This window comes from Astyanax mexicanus, chromosome 21, assembly GCF_023375975.1.
Source record: "Astyanax mexicanus isolate ESR-SI-001 chromosome 21, AstMex3_surface, whole genome shotgun sequence".
In the NCBI taxonomy this organism is placed as follows: domain Eukaryota; kingdom Metazoa; phylum Chordata; class Actinopteri; order Characiformes; family Acestrorhamphidae; genus Astyanax; species Astyanax mexicanus.
The window spans coordinates 25,258,259-25,279,261 of NC_064428.1; the positions used below are offsets into that span (position 1 = coordinate 25,258,259).

Sequence of the window (21,003 nt, forward strand, 5' to 3'; positions counted from 1 at the left end):
GTGAACTATGTGTAGCTCAATGAATACTTTTAATGACATTTAGATTTTTTTGGGGGTAATAAATGTAATTATGGTTATCGTATTTTACGAACTAGAAGTCGCACTGTATTATAAGGCACACTATTAATGAACACATTTTTTCTGGTCTATTTTCATATATAAGATGCAGCGCATTTTAAGGCGTGTTTTAAGCAACAATAGTGAGGAGGAACAAGAGTGTCACCATGTTTTCCTTCTAATTTTAACAGGTCTTGCCTGTAAATCTTAAAAAAAAAAAAAAAAAAAAAAAAAAAGACATTTTCTTTCATAGTCAAACAAGTGCTGGATGTTAATCTACACAGATTTCGCTATGCAACGTTTAGCACTAGCCGTGGTTAGCAGCACTTAGTGCTAGTAAATGCTGTCCGACAGTGCTACACTGAGGAACCCTGAGTGTTCTGGTACCCCGGGTTGCTATCAGCTAGAAAACACGCAGACTACAGTCCGATGTACTCACCTCTGAATGGCGAAAGAGCAAGCGCTGCGGTTAGCGGCTAACGCTAATATTGTTTCAGCCTTGATATGAAAGAAAATTAATTGAACTCCTTTATAATGCTGTACTTTAGCGGAGTGGCTTTACTGCTTATTACAACCTGACTGGTAAAATTCATGCATAAGGCGAACTGGATTAAAAGGAGTACTGTAGATTTTTCTGAAAATTAAAGAATTTTAAGTGCTGCAAATATGGTAGTTATATTACTGTTTGCTAGTTACAATAGTTATAGGTAACATACTGAAATTCTTGTGGGCTTGGAAATGCCCAAATCTGCATACACTATGTACTGATATGTTACCTTTTAAGTGAGGTTGTCAGGTATTGTTATCAGGTGTACCAGGAATACCTAATAGAAAGCATTACCACCCACAGTGAACAGAGCAGTGAATGAGTAATGATCATAAGTGGCAGCATTTGACTAGAACTGTCCACGTAAAAAACAAGCAACTCTGGTAGAAATCACATCCACATGCAGTGTAGAGGCACAACACAGATATAAACAGCATGGCAAAAGTTACGGCCCACAATACAACAGGCTTTTGTTACTTGTTAGGGACTGAAGTATAACTTCTACAGGGTTAAGGAACTAGCCGGATACATTTCACCCCCTCGAAGAGAGCAAATGAGGCCAGCCAAAAACACAATGCTAATTGTATCAACCATGCCCATCAGGAGACTGGTACAGAGGGAGAAGGCAAGGGGGCGAGAGAGAGAGAGAGAGAAAGAAAGAGAGAAGAAAAAAGCGAATGTGGTGGAGAGAATAGGCAGATGTTTGGCCTGAACTTCAAAGCGCCAATCTTCTCCACACATTCCCCCATCCAGAAGGCAGTGGATACGAACAAAAAATCTAATTAAAAAAAGACTTTGCTTTCACTTTCTTATTTTAGGGCACGAGATGCAGGCGGCCGTCAAATAAATATCCGAAACGATCTGCAGAAAAGTTTACAACTCATCCAAGCACACTCATCAGCAGATTTTACTTTCACAACATCTGTTTGGTTCTTCCGAGTTGTTTTCTCCGGCTGCGAAGAAAGTAACAGATCCACAGAGATGATGTGGAGTACATTGGATGAGCCTCCTTTTCTTAATTTAGCTCTTCTGACTGACACTGAACAGACATTCTTAGGGTTTAGGGCATAAACAAGTGGGAAGGAGGGCCATGCAAGAGCATATGTGGGAGAGAGAAAAAAAAACGATGAAAAACACCCAGAGTTTGAAACACTATAGTGCAGGAAGGCTTAAAATAAGACCAGATGGGTTTCTGAGTGGGGCAACTGGCCTCAAGCACAGCTGGACACAACTGGTCCTGTTCTAGAAGGGTATGGAAGTGTAAAAAACAATGTGTAAAAGCCTAAGACCTTAATTTAAAAAAAATTGAATAGAAAATATCAGGAGATATTTCTGAACAGGAAGGAAGGAAAATACGCAATATGTGAACAAAAGTAATAAATATGTTTTCCTGGAAGGGAAGAACACCACATAAACACACAAAGCTAAAAATCAAGGTCCACTTTGGTTTCAAATCTGCAAACATCCACAGGTGTCACTGCTGTGGGTCTGAATAAATGTGGATATGACCAAGAAGCTCTTACTAAGAAAAGGAAACAGGAGAGCATCTGATCAAATCAAACTGCTAAAGCTATGGAATGACTAACCCAGAGTACAGATCTCAACATCACTGAATGGGACTGAAATTGCTTGGGTGTTGAGAAGCTAAAAATGAGGCCAAAATCTTAGAACAAAAGTGCATCCTTAAAGCAAGGTGAAGTAAAATGCTTGTGAAAAGTATGTCCTTTACTGGTGGCTCAAAGCTAAATTCAACATCTCTGATGAATGAGGAACCCAATAGCAAGAGAAGCCAATTCACACTTAATGCTGCTTTAATTAACATGTTGACTTGGTGGACAACAGCAAGGGAATTGCATTGTAAACATCACACTGTCTTCTCATCCACGTTTTATGTATTTTGCACTGATTTCCAGGTCTAATCCCTGAGCAAAGTAGCCCAGCAATAAGCAATTTAAGTTCACAGAGTTCAGACAAGTGCAAATATTTTGCACAGGTAATCCAAAGCATGTGATGTCTACAACCACTTGATGCTTTTACACCTTGCGTTAATAACTGGACTACACCAGCACACATCTGTTGTACATCATTCAGAATTTGGTTGGTATTCAAAAAGAATAAATCGACAGTGCTGTTTTAGGCTTTTTTTTAATCGCACTTTGAATATGACTGCCAGATGCAGGTGGTTATCTGATCCCGAATCAGAACTCCTAGCTTGAAATGCTTTGTGAACACAGGCTCTAAAATAAGCTTTAACAACAAGGTGGACTGATTGATTGTGGCAGGTTACGCTACAGTGCAGAGCAGATACAATAGGCGATCTGTCACCCAGATTGCGGGGGAAATTCTTCATGTCAGGATTCACTTAGAGCCAAGCCAAGATCTCGACTCGTGACGTTACGCACTCTGTAGTCTTTAAGACGCACAATGTCCGATGTCTTCCAGAACTTGTCTTAGATCGGTGTATGCCTGATAATTCATGTCTTAACAGTCCACAGCTCTTTGGAGAGATTCAGCACTTCCAACAGCCTAAGGGAGTCGACTGCAGAGTTGTTGGGCTGCGAAACGATTAGTCCATATAACTGTCATCTTCGACACATGAAAATCTCATGTATCTTACAAATAACTCAAGATCTACTACATCCATAGCTTAGGCCTCTGGCAAGACGCTTCAAAGCCTTTTAATAAATTCAGAAGAGCAGCATGCAGAGTTTATTCAGGGTTATTTGATCAGTGTCCACCTTTTTACCCCCCTTAAATGTCTGAATGTCACATTTTATGCTAAGCTTCAGTGTTTATGGGGTCTGTATAATTTGAAGAAACCAAAGGAGGCACACTGGGCCTCTCTGGTCAGAGCTTCAAAGGCTGTTGGTATTAGTCACTCTTTCACGCTGATGCGAGGCCAGTTTCAGGGTTTCCCTCACATTGGTTATGTTCAAAAGTTGGGAAGAGGAAAAGAGAAAGCTGACTCCAGATCAGTCCAAAAAAATGCCACCGCTTCACAGAGCTCTTCACAGAGCATTCACAGAGATTTAGTTACAGATGTAGTTGCATTTCAAATGTAAAGCGATATCAAAGAGAAAGAGGCAAGAAGTGGGTCCATGTTGACTAAACATTATGCACCACAGGGTTCCCCATAACCAAAGCCCAGTAGTTCATGTAGTCCAACATCAGAGCAGGCCAAGGACCTGGAGGTCTAAGCTGATTTTGCTTAAATCTAGGTACTTGAAGCATGTTGTGCTTCCTGAAAGTAATCCAATCTCATGACAACCTTTGGCCTTACAACTTATCCTCTAGCCCTTGTTTTGTTCATTCACATTTAGGGGTAGGGTGTCTAGATTCTTAATGAGATAGAGAGGTATGGTGACATTTTATGCCTCTTCATACTTTTGCATGCAAAGATGACGTTGGTTTGCTTTGCTTTGGCGAACAATGTGGCTTAATTGCAAAGAAAACAAACAGCCGCAGACATCATTTACACAGGCTTCTCTTGCCTTACCGTGCACATACAAATATGTACATGACAGTACATGGACAGAACACTACATAACACCACCTCTGATTGGTTGGGAGCATAGCCAACAGAAAAAAATTAAACAAACTATGCAAGCTCCTACAAAGTCAAAGGTGCGTTTGGTTTCATGCTACGCTTGTGAATTTCCAGTAGCATGGCTGCTAAATGTTCTGCTGCTCATCACAAAAGACTGGGAGCACCACCTAAAGAGCATCACTAGTATTAATATCATTTGATGATGTCTTGCTGATGTAACAAGTTCTTGAAGTTTTGTCCCATTCCTTAGAGGGAGAGGTTTCAACCAGTTCCCTTTGTAACTTGGTTCCAAGAGGGAAAAATACAAGAAATACAAGAATTAAGGGTACAAATGAGAAATAGGATTGGGCCCAAGTCTATTCAAAATGTGCATGCAAAGAGATCTGTCTATTAAAAAAAAAAAAGTTAAATAATACCCTCGTCTCTCCAATTAAATTACCAGTTATGAAAATCCAAGGTTCATCTAGTGAGAACGGACTTTCCAGTTTTCCACTGGCACAAAAGTCTACACTTCCGACACTCTGGAACGCCACTCAACCTCCCCACTAAAGTCCATCAATCAAAATGTCAGCCATGCTCCAAGGTGTGACTTTCCTCTTCACCGCACTTCCTCAACGAAAGATAGTGTTTGGCATGGGAACCCCGGCTCCGGCAGCTTAGGCCAAAATTTAGACTGGATCTTTCAGTCTGCAGTCAACCAGATCTCCAGTGGGAACAGGACCAAGTCAAACGATTCAGAACCATTCAGTATTAGGAGTCACTTGCTCAGCTCAGGAGGACATGTGGATTCGTTGGGGTACCCGTCTGGGATGAATGGGCCCAGGAGAGAGAAGGGTGTGGGCCTCAGGATATTAGTTGCACTTGGCTGGTTTGCATTTACAGTAATATACTGTTCAAACAAGATTCTGGTCCAGTTGGTTCAAAGATGGTGTACATAGCCAAAAATAGAACACTTGAAACGTGGAGTTTCCCGCCACGGGAACCCAACAGAAGGTACCTTCATTGCGCTCTGAGTGTTGTTCTCAGAAATCTTAGTATATTATTTTATGCTATATTTATAGAGTCTGTTGGAAAATAATAGCTACATAAACCCCTCCACTGTTTTTGGTTCTCTTCTGTCAAGGTTCACACACTGACATGAGTTTGAATGTGAGTTTCTTTTGGGTTAGATCCAAAAACAACTGAGAAAACTTCAAAAGTTTCAGAGCAGTAATATAAAATTTCTGCAAATGTACTAATTCACAACATAGCACAGTGTTAGTGTCAGTTTTGATTGTTTATTGCTTTGCATCAATATGTTGCAGTACGTTATCTACTTGTGTACTGTACCAAACCCCAGATCTGGAACAGTTCAGCGAAAGCTTTAGTCACATGCTTTCTCCTGGTGTTGGTTTGGGGTGCGTGGCACAGTAACCTTGTGGCTGCTGCAGGACTCATTAGATGGTATTATGAAACCAAGAAGGGGGGGACTTTCCATCCTTTCCCATTTAACGACCAAGAGGAGAGCCAGAACCGCCTAGCCTCCGCCAACCACTTCCTACAATAGCAATATAGCAATTTCAGATGCCTATCAGCATGAAACTACTACAGATTGGTGAATTAAAAACTCTAAGGGTAATTATCAGAATACTGTGCCTTTTTACCATAAAAACGATTCAAGATTTTTTATCTTTTAAATATTTATAATTTTTCAAAGAAAACAAATTTTTATGCATGCATTCACCCTGCCATGGAAAGATGCATGACAGGGTGGACAATTTTAGCAAAAGTGAAAAAACAACATGGTCCAAAGTTTGCTGGTTGTTCTCTTTCAAGGAATCGCTAAAGACTCTAGGAACAATTTTGAAAGTCACAGGAAATAGAACAGAGAGCTGGAACTGAGTAGTAATCTGGCAGCTTCTGGGACATCTGGGACTTCTGGGACATCCAATCACTGGACTGTAGATTTCTCTCTCTCAGATATCTCTAGAACCGTAAAAACGTTTGCTGATAATACTGTAGCTTCTAACTCCAGATGGAAAACACAAGCTTCGCCAGGCTCGTTCATCCTCCAACACGTCAACAGTTAGCCGAGGCCTGGTTCTGTTAGAATAGAATGAGCTTTCCATTAAAACAGCTGGATTCTAACCGATGAGGCCAAGGGGCAACAACTGAGGGACAAGAACATCCTGAGAAGCAAAGCAAAAACCAGGACACTTAGAATCCAAAGTTCCTAAAGATTTATCTTCATATTATCCCACACTGACCCCATTTTAGGTTTACGGGTCGGTGTATATCAAATAAGAGGACTGTCCATGATCACCCTTTTGTTGCTGTAACATGCAGGACAAACTGTAGAATGAACTGTGGACGAACTAGCAGAACTGTGACCATGCCAACTGCGTTACTGAAATCTCAGCTTGGAGTACAGAACTACAATTTGGAGTTAGGTAGTAAATTAGCCATTGAAAAGTTCAATTACAGCACCACGTTCGCTAGATCAACGTGCCGGAGGGAAATGGCCAAGTGAAAGTCGAGAGGCGGCACTAAAAGGATAAAGAAGCTGGATGGCTGAGATTTTATACAAGCACACATAATTGTTTGGCTTGGCAGCGTTGGCATCAGTGCTCCAGTTTTGACTTGAGATCACATCCAGTAGAGAGAGGACAGTATGGTTTCTCTGCACAAAATGAAGTCAAAAGGTCAAAAGATGTCATTAAATGAATGGCAATAGGTGTTTTATATTTCTACTCTCATGTCATGGCACAGGAACTTGTATACTATGCATGACTTTGCCATGTCACATGGAAGCTAAAGAGCGCATATGCATATGTGGTCTACTAAATTGAATATGGATGTGATTTCTTTGAGTTGCTTGTCTGTTCTGATGGACAATTCCAACCAGATGTTGCCAGTCCTGATCATTACTACCCAACTCAACTTTGGAAATAAAACGCCCTATCCATCCGTCACCCACTGTCAGCCCTCACTTAAACTCCAGTAATTCATGACGCCTTGCCATGAGCACACTGGCCAGTGTTCAACTTCCGGGATCACAAAAGAAAACCTCACAACACTGGAGTGAGCATTCCTAAGCTGTCCCCTGAAGCTACAGATCAATTTAAAGACACTTGTAATTGAATGGACATTCTTGTAACACTCAGTTCGCTAGTTACACAAGCTGAGGAGAAAAGCTGTGGAAAAGCCCACTAAAGGAAGTAATAGTGGTTGGTGGATCGTCAGGTCAGTCAATTGTGGAGCAATTTTCAGTTTATGACAGCTGACAAAAGCTTTGACAGAAGCTTTAAGGACTGCTGGAAAAAATGTTAGTCCAGACCCCTGTTCTTTACAACAATCAATTAATGCAGTTAATGGTGTTTGTGGGTGATTTAGTGGAAACAAAGAGGAACACACTGGAGCAGTATATTCAACTCAGATTACTGAAACTAAGGGCTAGAAAGCACTTCAGCAGAACAGAACCTTGTTATACAAAATGTAACTAACAAACATAAGCATTGTGAAACTTAAAACCTGAAAATAAAGACCTTCATTGAGACCAACAGAAATTCTCAGATTGGATCAAACTTATATAACATGGACCACAGTTGAAAATATGTGGTTCCAGAAGCTAGGTTTTCCCATTGCTCTGTCTCCCCTCACAAAACAATATGAGTTCTGTATTCAAACCCAATGAGAAATGCAGAAAAATGTGGTCAAACTTGTCTGATGGTAAAAACACGTCCTACAGTAAGAGGCTAGCTCTTGGGAAATGGTAGCATGGCTAACTAAGGAAGATTGTGCAAAGGACTGATAAAACAGTGTTGTTTGGCTAAGGTTTCTGGCTAAAGTGTTTGGCTAAAGTGTTTGGCAGACTTGACAAAGGGGCAAAGTTCAGAACATTGGATGAAAATACACGCATACACCAGTTTTTACTAGTTCCAAGCATCAATTCTACATGCCTGGAACCTGGAGTCAAGCCTGGAGAGCTTGTATATGTCTGAAGTTAGCAAAACTGGCTAGATCTCATAGGCTATTAGGCTACGACAGCCTGTATAATTAGCTAGTTTGAAGAAGAAAAAAACAACAAAAAAAAAACAAGATAGTCACATGAAAAAGGGGAAAAACAGATGAGGAGTGGCTGCCTCAGAGTCTTTGGCATCTGAAGCATATCTGAGGAAAGCTGATTAGGCAGAATCTTTCCCTGTCCTGTCTTCTCTCTCACTCGCATTCTCTTACTCTCCTCTTGTCAGGCTGAAGTTTTGCATTGCTGGGGAAGTGCAACCTAGGTTCTCTGGGGTCCTAAAAGAGGTGGGGCTGGTTGTTATCGTGTCTGTCTGGGAGGCATTCCTAATGGGAAAGACTTCTGGATTTCTGCCTAGAGTTCTTGAGTGGATTACACGGAGGCAGGCCGACTGACCTACCAACCTACCAACCGACTGTCCAATTGACCAACCAACCTACAAACCAATTAACTGGCTAAACCTACACTTCCTGGTGAAGCAGAGAGATGAGAGATTTGAGACCCAAGTTGAGGGGGAAGAGGGGGATCTGGAGCGGGGGAGGAGGGAAAGAAGGAAAGTGGGAGTGAGGGATTCTTGAGGACAAAGAGTCAGGGAAGAAAAGAACAGTAAGATGATACTATGATATAAGATGATACCAGAAGCCTGACTTTGAGGTACAAATTCTGCAAAAGCGATTTCAATGGTATACAATACCTCTATTGAAGGCAAAGATGCTTTTGATTTTTTTGATGCTCTTTGAAGCAATACCATGGAAGAAGAACTTTTAAGTCCTTTCAGAGGATGGCTCTTTGACAGAAGACCTTGTAGGAACATCCAGGAATTCTTAAATAATGTCAAGGTGGTTTTCTAAAATGAACAAGCATCTACAAATTCAGGAACTGTCAGACTGTCTTTTTTTCTGCCTGTTTTTGGTGTACTATGTTTATAAGGACTTAAATCTGCATCAGTGTGGAAAATGGATTTTGCATCAGATCAGGCACTTTTCTTTGTATACAAATAATCTACTTTCGCATAACTATTCCTAAAGTGTTTTTTATATCAACGATTTTATATTGCAACGTTTGTAAAACTCGAACCCTTTTGTACTTCTTAAATGACAGTATGTGGTGGATAAAGAACTAAAGCATGTAGACACACAAGGTACCTTAGCAAAGCAAAAGCCAATGAAAAATGCTCCAGCTACACTGAAATAAACAATGCAACTGTTGGCAAAAACTGCAGGGACAATAAGGAAATGACACCCATTCGAGTCCATGGAGTTCAAGGCATCACTTTCAGTGTAGCTGACCTCAGTGTATGTATATACAAATCTGGACTCTACTCACCGCTCTCGCTCTTCTCGATCACGTCCACCGTCTCACCGGCTCTCAGGCTTATCTCGGAGTTCTCCTGCCGCTCGTACGTGGCCACGGCCACAAACTGCTCCAGCACCATGGGCTCCCCACTGTCCAGGCCTGCGGGCGAGGGGAAGAAACATGCGGTCAGCCAGCGGCCCGCCGTCCCCCTGCCCCTACCACCGCCTCCCCTACCCCTCCAGCCCCGGTATGCTGCCATCCACTCCTAGCACAACTGAAGCCCCAGCATGCTCCACAGCTTCTGGCCATATAGATCCAACAGCTTCCCCCGGAGCCTTGGCCGGAGGCTCATCGGAAAGGGGGTGGAAAGATGAAAATAGGAGAAATTGAGGAGGGGGGAAAGCTCCTTCAACGAGGAGATTGTTGAGGAGGCTTGCATTGGGTTTGAAGCTCCATGGTATGGTGGAATTGAGCGAGGGAGGAATGAAAAGGGAGGGGGGAGAGAAAAAGAGAGACGGGGAGAGAGGGAGAGAGAGGTGCTAGCAGTCGGGGATGTAACTCCGGAGTGGTGGGCTGGAGGACTTTTTCTGCTGGAAAATAAACAGACCAGAGAGGGAGAGCAAGCGAGGAAGAAAGAGAGAGAGAGAGAGAGAGAGAGAGAGCAGAGCAGGCCAGCCTCTCTCTCTCTTGCTCTCCCTCCTCCCATTCAAGGGGTTAGGCAGCCGTTAGGGGGGGTTGCATGAAAAATGCCAATCAGACTCTCCAGGCCTTAAATAGAAACATATGAGCAGTCTCAGAGAGAGCAAGATAGAGGAAGAGAGGAAGAGAGTGAGAGAAAGACAGAGAGAGAGAGAGAGAGAGAGAGAGAGAGAGAGAGAGAGAGACTGTTTATGTGAAACACGAGAAGAAAGCATTTCTTCTGGGGCTAGGCTGCTCTTTTCCTCTTCTCATTCTATACTTTCTTTGTTTGTTTCTGTCTTTCATATCTTTTCTTCTTTTTTTGCTAACTCTGCAAACGCTGACCTAACTTGTCACTGCTGTTGCTACTATTAGAGCGTTAGTGTAAAAGATGACGTAAAACATGGTGGCATCAGACTTTCTGTGCAAATATAGGATTGTCTAGATGACAACAATTAACTAAAAACTATGCCTAGTTTAAACAAACAGTGCATACATAAAATAAACAAAGTAAATTTTGTCTACAACACATCTAGATGTCAACCATAAACAGTTACGACTAGTTTAAACACACTGAGACATAAACAAAAAACCTACGTTTACACAAACACCTAGTTTACAATAAACACTAACATCTATGACTAGTTTAAACACATCTAGATGCAAACAAGAAACCAACATCTACGACTAGTTTAAACAACAATAATAACAGCTTAAAAGGAGGACTTGCCATTTCAACCAACTTCCCTGTACAGTTCATGGCTGTTTCCAGGTATGTGTTAATGTACTGCACTCCCTCTGTTTATCTAGGCGAGGGGTTAGCATATGGAATGCTAACCTGGACATGCATTCTGCACGTTCCGATGGAAACTGAGCTCAGATCAGCCATAAATAAGTAAGTATCTAAGGAGAAGGACAGACTGGATGGAAAGCATGCTGGACATGTGTTAGGCACCACTCCAGGATCCCATAGGGTGAAGACCATGCCAATGGCCTAGAAAGGAAAAATACAACTCTAGCTTGCTAGCTCTCTGCAAAACAAACAGCATAAGGACTTCATCAGGGTGGGTATGAGGGTATAAGTGCACAAAACATCAGAAAATTCAAAAGTAAAGACACTGCTTCATTAGCAGGCTCCTAGAATTGGGACAGCCTATTCCTCTGTTTTCTTATCAATCAGGATAATCTACCCCTCTATCCCAACAAGAACCAGAACAACCTACCCCTCTATCCCAACGAAAATCATAACAACCTACACCTCTATCCAGACAAGGATTGGGACATCCTAACCCCTCTATCAAAACAAATCTTAGGTTATAATAAAAGTAAAGGAATGTAGGTGTAGGTTAGGGTATCCAGATCCTCCCAAAAATTGGAAAACCCAAACCTAGAGGAGTAGAGTCTAATGGTAGGGGCAAGTGGTGAATTAGGATTGGGCCATGGTAAGGTGTTGGAACTTTGCTTGAGCTGCTAAATGGGCCTCTAAAACATTTCCATCAGAAGCTTGAAATTATCCTGCCGGCACATTGTGGTCTTCCATCTCTGCAAACACTTCAGCAGGGATTAGCAGGAAATCCATCCACACAAGACGTTTATCACCACAGGGGGGAGACAGAAAGCACGTTCGGTGTGTCTTGTCTTAATCAAATGTCAGGAATGGCATGACCTAATTAGAAAGGCCTCGTACTAAGCAGTGTTGCATTTATTCAACCGCAGCGTTGCTCAACTTAACATACGAGGCTCGACTCTAAGACTTGCATTTGTCTGAGGAGTATCTGAGAGGGGAAGAAAGTAGGCTAACTTTCTGTGGTGTTTGGACAGCACGTTACGATTCTGTGCCCTTGGTCCAAACATTTCGCTTCCTTTCTTGGAGAAATAGAAGCCAAAGAAGGCTGTGGAAAAGCATGAAATGTACACAGAATGAGTGTGTCCTGGCAAGAGCTTCTAACCACTTCCACCCCGCTACTGTTCTTACAGACCCTCTTGAGCTAATACATTGTTTCTTGAGAAACATTTCCATTTCCTTTATCTCTTAACTGTCAGTTTGTCCTCTCCCTCACATTTACATGCTCTTAGATCAGGCTACAACAATGCAGCTCAACGTGGAGTGTTTTCTTCCTCAACGTTGGACCAATTAGACTTGCTGTGTGAGGAAATAAGGCGAAGAATGCTCCCCATATGGCGCCGGACTCAGGCAATGTTTATTTCGGAAGGATGAGAGCATTATTCGTTGAATTGTTTATTTGCAGGCTGTCGTTCTTCAAACATAGCAAGCGTTGGGAGGGAGGTCAGACATGCGAAGGCTGGGGCTTACCTTGGAGGCTTATCTTAGAACAGATATAAAGTAGCATATTTTAAACAGTTTTGATGCCTTTTGGTAGATTTATACATTGTGCCGTTCCTCAACTTTCATTGGCTATTCTACACAAAGCACCTAGGTAACTAACTGGCCTTCCTTTAGAGTAGAGAAACGGGAAAAACAGAAATGGCTTATGAAAAGGCCTTTATTATATAAAAAAAATATTGCTAAGAGCTAGAGGATGCCTTTGAATGAGTCCCTAAAGAATTAGGGTTAATAGAACTAAGCTAAAAGGCTAGAAACTTAAAACTGTATCAAACTATCTGTCCAGGATATTCCATTCATATTGGAAAGTATAATAAAATATTTAGATAAAAAGTACAAATAAAGTTTTTTTTTTCTCTACAAAAAAAGTTTTTTTTTTTTTTACAGTAAACAAAGATTTTGGGCAATAGAGATGCTAGCATTACTGCTATTGTGCGGTCTGACTGGATGTTGTCTAAATTTTCTTCAGTACAGAAACACCTGACATTGTTCTGTGTTGAAAAAATATGTATTTTTTCAGTATAAAATGATCAAATGTTTATAAACTTTGCTTTTACTCAGTTGCTCCATATCAACGTATTATTTTTGGACTCTCTAGAACCCTCTATTATCTAGGAAAAAACAGAAAAGGTATAAAAGTCAACAATGCTAATGCCATTAATGATAATCTATTTAACAAGGTAAAAACTTTGTACAGGTAGAGGACAAAACTTTCTTTACTTTCAATAAAATTCAGTTGAAAAACATTTAATTACATTAAAGACACTCAGCGCAACTGCCTGATTCAAATCGGGTCAAAAAATGTAATAAAATCAAATGTAGATGCAGAACATCCGACAATATGGCACATGGTACCATATTGTTATTCACAGTTTGAATCACTGCACCCCAAAAGGTTTTTAAGCAACAAAGGATTTTTACTAGGCTTTTTTAGAGCATTGCTGTGAGGACTTGATTGCATTCAGCATTAAAAGCTTTAGTATGGTCAGGATGATGATGATCGCCACTCTACCTCACTCTGCTCAACTCCAATGGGTTCATTTTTATCTCCTCAACACTGTCCTTTTCTATTAGAAATACTTCTCTAAAGGTACTAAACAAGATAAGTGTATGCATTTGCACACATCTGTGTCAGCAGTAGGTCAGCACCTTATTAAAGTGTCTGAAAACATTCTATACCAGAGGTCTCCACAAACATTTGGACATATATAGTATAACAATATTCATAATGCGACATGACACCTGCATAAGCCCTTTCACCACAACTGACATAAACCTACATAAACATTAATAACTCCCTATTCAAACAAGCGTCAGTTGTCATAACACTTTCTGGGGTAGAATGACCTCGGAATTGAGAAAGGCATTCTTTATGGCAACAACTGTTGCTGGAAAAAGGCTTTATTAATGTTTATGTAGGTCTATGGCAGCTGTTATATAGGTGTCATGTGTCCTTATAAACACTGTAATTCAGTAAAGTGGTGAAGTGGTGAAATGATACCAAAGCTGCAAAGTAACTGAAGGCAATTTTATTTATTTTTTTCCATTAGCTGATGAGTTGTATCTGATGTGACAAGTTGGGATCCCAGAACACCAGGACTGGGAAACACTGCTCTACAGACTGGAGCATCCCAGTAACATCAACATTCATAACTCTGTTAACAAGTCATAAGGGTGCTGGGAAAAGGAAAAGGAAATGAAAGATGAAGGAGCAGAGAAAAAGTGGAAAGGCATGCAGTAAAAGTTACCTGAGGCCTCAGACTTGGTGGGACTGTCCTGTAGGCCATACATCCAAACTTCAGAGAGTGCAGCAGAAGAGAAAGCAAAGAAAGAAGGAGAAAAGAAGAGAGAAAGAGAGAGATCACAGTCATTTTAAAGGAGTAAGGCACAGGGCAGCACATACTTAGTCATAGTTCCCAAAAGCATGCAAGCAGTATGTTCTTAGGAGGAAATGGGTGGAAAGAGCTTGAGTCATTGTTCTTCGAGTTAGTGTTCTAATTACTCAATTATTCAATTTCTAGATTAACACACACAGATTCCTACCCTGTCCACGTTCATTTAGCTCATCACAGTCTTCAAAGGTTTAGATATGCTGATCAAGAGCATTTTGATTTACTGGTTTTAATTAAAACCACCATCCTAACTCATATCAGTGTGAAATTCAACTGTACACAACTATGCTGTAATGTCTCAGTGCAAGAACCAGAGCTGATGATTAGTCACCTTTTCAAACTCCATGACATTACACATAATTATCACATTATCAACTGCTAAAGCTACCCGGGGGCAATGCTAACAATGATCAATGACTATGCTAACCTGGGATATAAAAGTGGGAAATGTTTTGTTTGCCATACAACACTTAACATAAATGGCAAAGAAAACCAGTTGTGGTCAACCCTAAAGTAATTAGTTAACAATTACATGGTCCCAAAATGTTTATGTTTATCTGCTCCAGAGATTTCTACTTTACTGCACAGCTAGCTCACTTTTAACCCTATCCACATACTTCTGTAGGGTTTTCTCTTTATCTATTGCCCTATCCGGATGGGATTAGTTTCTCAGGGTGTCTTGGGGTAATTTTCTCTTTTATGGGGGGTCCTTTGGGATTTTATTTCCGTCCAGAACGACCATGTTTGTGTTTTTCTCAGACCTTCTCAGAAAAAAATTAAAGGCTGAATTTTTCGCTTAACTCCTTGAACATGGCCCTCCGGTCATTTTAGTCCCGTCCGGACGCACATCTCTGAGTTTCGTCTCCTTGTGTTTAATAAAATAGCTATTTGTCCACTGCCACGCACCGTAATTATACTTTGGGCAGGTTTTTCCTACAGAGATCCACGTAAAAAACAACAGCGAGTGGAAATGGAGGAGCTACTGAACGCGACGTCCTGGTCCTCCTAAGTAGAAGTGTGAAATATTTTTCACAGACTTCCCCCGAGAAACTAATCCCGTCCAAATTATAAAAGCTTATAAAAGAGGGCAGATAGGGCTTTTAAAATTTTAAAACTGAAAAATGTACACAATTCGCCCCAATGGACGAAAATAACTGGTTCTTGAATCGGTTACATTCAGGTTTATAAGAACCTTGGCGCTTTTCAGCCAACCAGCCCAAAGATACATCACAGAACACGTCATCAACAAAGGGTGTTGAACTATGGCTCTCAGTTCGTGCTAAAAAACCTACTATTCCTTGGTTCCAGCTGGGAACAAACTGTTCAGGCACTAAATCCTTTGTTGGTGGAAATGTGCATAACGGTTCAAAATTAGGTGCACAATCAGGAAGCGAACCTGTACTGCGTTGGTGGAAAAGAGCAATATATGGACAAAAGTATTGGGGTACTTGCACATTTGATTGATCATTGATTCTTTAGAAATATAGAGTATTAAAAGAAAAGTTTATCGTGCTTTTATCTTGATGGAGTAGCCATCTCTAGTTTCCAGGAATAGCCTTCTTCTAGTTTTGATTGGATTCAGTGACAAGACAATTAGTGAGGTCAGGTTAGTGAGGTCACCACGACTCATTCCAAAAGTAATGGATGGAGCCAATATGATCATGTTTATCTGCTTCAGAGAGTCCTAGACTATTTGCAAGACTTGAGACCTGTGTCAGGGTGGATGTATAACTTAAAGCAACTTAAAGTAGCTAAATGCATTCATTAAAATGGGTGTCTACAAACATTTGGACATGTAGTGTTGGACTATGGGATTAGCTGGGGGTCCACGGACTAAAAACTGAGTATGTGACTGATCTGGGCTACATTTTAAACAGCATTCTTTAGGCACTTGGTAAAGCTTCTTTCAGCAGCCCTGTTAGCAAATAGCCCAGTAAAGTCTCACTCCTCTGCAGCTGCTCCGTAAAACATCATCTGGTAACGATAGCCAGCCGCAGCCGTGCTGATAAGATTTCATCTGCTCGGGCCGTGAAGAGCAGCATGACAGTGTGTGTGGAGGGGATCTGAGGAGAGGGGGAACTCCAGTTTGACCCCAAACACACACACTCATAGGCCGCATCAAACTCTGTCAGGAAATTAAATGTCATGTGGAGAGAATACAAGGAGACACTAGGGGGGAACCCAAACGAGGACATGGGGAGGAGTGTGCGTGCGCATGTGTGTGTGTGTGTGTGTCATTCCACTTTCTATTACTTCAGAAAGACCATCAAAACACACACGTATCCCTTTCGTGTGTATGACGACAACACCACCACCAATAACATAATAATGATGTTCCCATACAGGCAAGCTGTAAGTCATTAGCCGTTAGCTGAACGAGTGCCAAGCATTGGCTAACTTTTTACATCCGATGTGCCTCAGAGGGTCTCCTCCCTCTGTCTCTCCACCTCTCCACTACATTTCTTCTTCTTTCTTTTACCTATTCTCTCCATTACTACACCCTGCCAAACCCATATACCTTTAACTGACTCATACTCCAACATCAAGCAACACACAAACATTGCCTAAAAACTGCCATTTAGGCCAAACACTTGTTTGGATTCTAGATTGTAGCCCAACTTTTAAAAGATTACCAACATCATCTGAGATTTCGGATTTTTCTACCACAGGTACAGATACAACATGCCTTTTGGGCTAAATAATGCACCAGCAACGTTTCAAACACTGTACCACTTACTTGGATAACATGTTAAAGGATTCAATGAAAAGTGAAAATCATGTTAAGTTTTGGATTGAGTTCCCAGCAATTACACATAGCTTTCTTTATTTTTAATTGTAGGCCATACATACACATGGGCACTTCCTGTTTTTTGCTAGGTTTGGATGTTGGTAAAAGACTTTAATAAATATGACATTTGGTAAATTTTTGTTTTGGCCTGGTCCTTTCACTCCTCTTTTGTTCCTTTTTTTGCTGTAACCTTCATTCAAACTAGCCACAACAAGTAACAAGTAGTTATAGGTTTTTTTTAGTTATAAGTTTCTGCTGGGCAACATTTAGGCTTTTCTATGTTTTTTTTTTTTTTTTTAGCCCTAAGCCAAGTCGTTCTTGCAGATGATGTTATCAGAAAGTACACAAGAATCTCTATACAAAATATGCACTTTTATTTTACTCTTCATCTTCTTTCTTAAAGGTTCAACTAAAATTGATATGAAACAATTGATTCTGCGCCTCATTCACAACTCATTCCAGAATGAAACACTCCTTATAACTTTGGCGTGAAGTTTAAAAGTGATGAGTTGACATCTCCATCGAGCAGAACATCAGGCAGGTCTTGGGGTTATGTTTCAGTATGCAGTGGTCAGTATCTACCAAAACGCTGCAAGAAAGAACAACTCATGAGCCAACGATGGGGTCATGCGTGGCCAAGATTCATTGGTCTCTTTATCACTGCAGAGCAGAACTGTTCTTAGAAGGAAGAGCAACCTTTCCAGTGGTGCTGGATTTTCTTAACACAGTTCACTAATTGTACTTGATTGGCAGTTGCAATGACATTGGCTGTAGCCAGCATGCTAGCGCTGTAGAAGTGATGTTGCATGAAGCTAGCAGTGATGCTGAATGAGGCCTGTAGTTGCTGTGAAAGACAGTTATCCATATCAAGTTCAGATAGTTAACATGCTACATTTTGCAAGGTTACAGGACCTAAAAAAAGAATCTGCTACTAAAGGTTTGGCTCTGGCTACCACAAGACACCTTCAGAGGTCTTGAGGACTCAATGCCTTAACAGGCCTTAACAGAGCTGTTTTGGAGGTACGACTAAAACTTTACCAATATCAGTGTATAGTTTGCATTAAGACATTTGGTGCGGCATGAGCTTCAGCAAGTTCTTTTAGACCAGCCCACACTATAGAATTTTATCTGAGACGAAAATTCTACTCTGGTTGTGAGATGAACAATTGTAATCTAAACTCTGACAAAAAAAAAATAACCAAACAGTATTCCCTGTGTATCTATGAACTACAATTATATTTAAATAAAACAGTTATGTTCATTTGTCAGGAACAACAATGGTGTTCCAGGGTCAGTATGACCCGGTGCATGTTTAATTATCTAAAAAATGTCTGAAACCCCAAAAAAATCCTCACAAGCAGTGTGAATACTTCATTAATAACCTCATTACTACTTATTCTATCAATATTTAGTGCAATGGTGTTCCTTACCGCTAACAGGTAATGGTTCAATTAGGATAATTCATTCGTTTTTCACAAAAAATACATGTTCAAACTTCTTTAATGTTTCACTACTTTATTACTTTTAAAAGACCAACGCATAAAACAATAGTTAGTGGTTGCAAATATGTGAGACGAACCATTTTCATATTATATGTTGATTACACTAATTAAGGCAAGCAGAAAAAGTTTCATACTGAAAAACTACTTTTAACTATTTTTCCTATATCTTCAAACTTTAAAATAGGCCAATTGACCCATAACATAACAGGAGGGTTAAGGTTGCTGTAGGATGGGTACACACAGGGATGCATATGGTTACACTTGGTTTTACTCTTTAGGGAATAGGAATGGAATGAATTCTGAGAAGAAAAAGTACCAAATGCCCAAAACATGGGAACACCACCCTGTCCCAACAGTTTAGCACTCAACAGCTGACTGATATTAACTCTCCACCTCCCATTACCTCTCTCCAAGAGCACATGCACAAGCAAATTTCTTTCAGATTTGGGAAGGTGGTGAGGGAGGCCAGTGAACGCTGGTGTTTTTGTTTCGCTTTGACCCCTCCGGTGACCACATGAACTCCACTTCATTGTAACAGCTCTCTCTCTCTGTCTTTATCTGAGTTTAAAAGAAGTTCATCCTTCTGACCAGCTGCATTTAATAGAGTTACACTTATCTTCAAACCCAGTTTATAGAGAGCACATCTTGCCTAGTCCTTTATGCTACGCCAAATAGTCAGCAGACTGCATGATATGAATGAAGTGATAGTCTGATTATGTTCTGCTGTTCAACAGTTTGGAATAGTTGTTAAAGTTTTTTGATAATACACTTTTTGACAAAAAACTAATAGTGCACCATTAAGTGCTGCAAAACTCGCCAGGCAGTTATGTCTGGGTCTTCCAACAAGAGAACATAAATGTTGTTCCCTACTGCCCTTAAAAGGTCAGCTTTTCCAGAATATTATTTTTCTTAAAGAGCCCCTAAACCCTAAATCACTTTTTTCATTAATAGTTGAAATGTGATTCTTTAAAGTAATAAAACATACCAGCCCTGCCTAAAGTTTTTGTTAACATTTCCTAACCTTAAAAAAACGCTTTTATTGTGGTAATTTCCACCTCTGCAGCGCCCTCACAGGTTCAACTGCTATAGTATATAGTATATACAGCTTTGGGGGGAAAAAATAAGAGACCATTTAAAAATGTTGAGTTTCTTTGATTTTACCAAATTGAAAACCTGAATACAATCAAGAGGAAGATGGATGATCACAAGCCATCAAACCAAGCTGAACTGGTTGAATTTTTGCACCTGGAGTGACGGCATAAAGTTATCCAAAAGCAGTGTGTAAGACAGGTGGAGGAGAACATGCCAAGATGAATGAAAACTGTGATTAAAAACCAGGGTTATTCCACCAAATATTGATTTCTGAACTCTTAAAAACTTTATAAATGTGAATGAATTGTTTTCTTTGCATTATTTGAGGTCTGAAAGCTCTGCATCTTTTTTGTTTTTTCAGCCATTTCTTATTTTCTGCGAATAAATGCTCTAAATGAAAAAATATTTTTACTTGGAATTTTGGAGAAATGTCGTCCGTAGTTTATAAAATAAACAACAATGTTCATTTTACTCACACATACAAATAAATAAATAGCAAAATCAGAGAAACTGAATCAGAAACTGGAGTTGTCTCTTTTTTTTTTGTCCAGAGCTGTATATAATAACGCCCAATCGGTGACATTTAACCATCTGGGTCAGCTAATCAGCCAAAAAATTAACAAACTTCAATTATTTTGTGCAAGTCATACTATGTAACAGGTAATAATATAATTCATGTTATTAATAACTTAATCAAATATCCGAATAGTGTACGAAAACTGTTCTGTGTAGCAAAGCAAAATAACTTACTTATTTCTACGTGTTAAAAATTCCCTTATGGTCTATAGAAAAAAAGAAAGGAGGCAGAGTGGTCAAAACTAAGCTCCATATGGCTTCAGCCAGTTGTTGGCATGGGTGTTCACAGCATTTCATCATTCCAACACAACTATCCAAAACATCACAGCCCCTCCCTGTGAGAGATTTGGTGTTGATCTGCGTAAGAGGGAGAGGTGCTGAGGCCCTGCTGCTAATAAAAGGTTAGTATTGCAACTGTAAATCAACCAGAGGACAATCCAAACCAGCTCTGGAAGAGAAAAAAACAGCACATTTGGCTTTAGGAAAGTGTGGTGCTGCATAAAAAGAGAAACAGGAATAAAATATATGTTTTCTCTGTAAACTGTATGTTTCCACCTGTACAACCTGTCACTTCATTATGAGGGTGTGGTAATTTCATTTTATATAAAAATAGTAAATAGTACGTGTATTAGAATTTAGCTGCAGTCAACACAACCCTCTGTCTCATCTAGTGCTTCTTTTTTT

The 21,003-nt window shown here is 40.3% G+C and overlaps 1 protein-coding gene across 6 annotated transcripts in view; it reads right to left on the bottom strand.

Annotated features, from left to right (window-relative positions):
• The window catches only part of sh3pxd2aa (SH3 and PX domains 2Aa), a 204,157-nt gene that overhangs the window by 36,497 nt on the left and 146,657 nt on the right, over positions 1-21,003 (bottom strand). For 4 of the 6 annotated variants that reach the window (XM_007251361.4, XM_022674732.2, XM_007251359.4 and 1 more), the window contains exons 7-8: positions 14,218-14,265; positions 9,478-9,606 (exon numbers count right to left, since the gene is read on the bottom strand). In XM_007251361.4, coding sequence (XP_007251423.3) covers positions 9,478-9,606; positions 14,218-14,265 — 177 coding nt within the window. The remainder of the gene's footprint in view (positions 1-9,477; positions 9,607-14,217; positions 14,266-21,003) is intronic. The other 2 variants (XM_007251360.4, XM_022674731.2) reach the window with 1 other exon arrangement.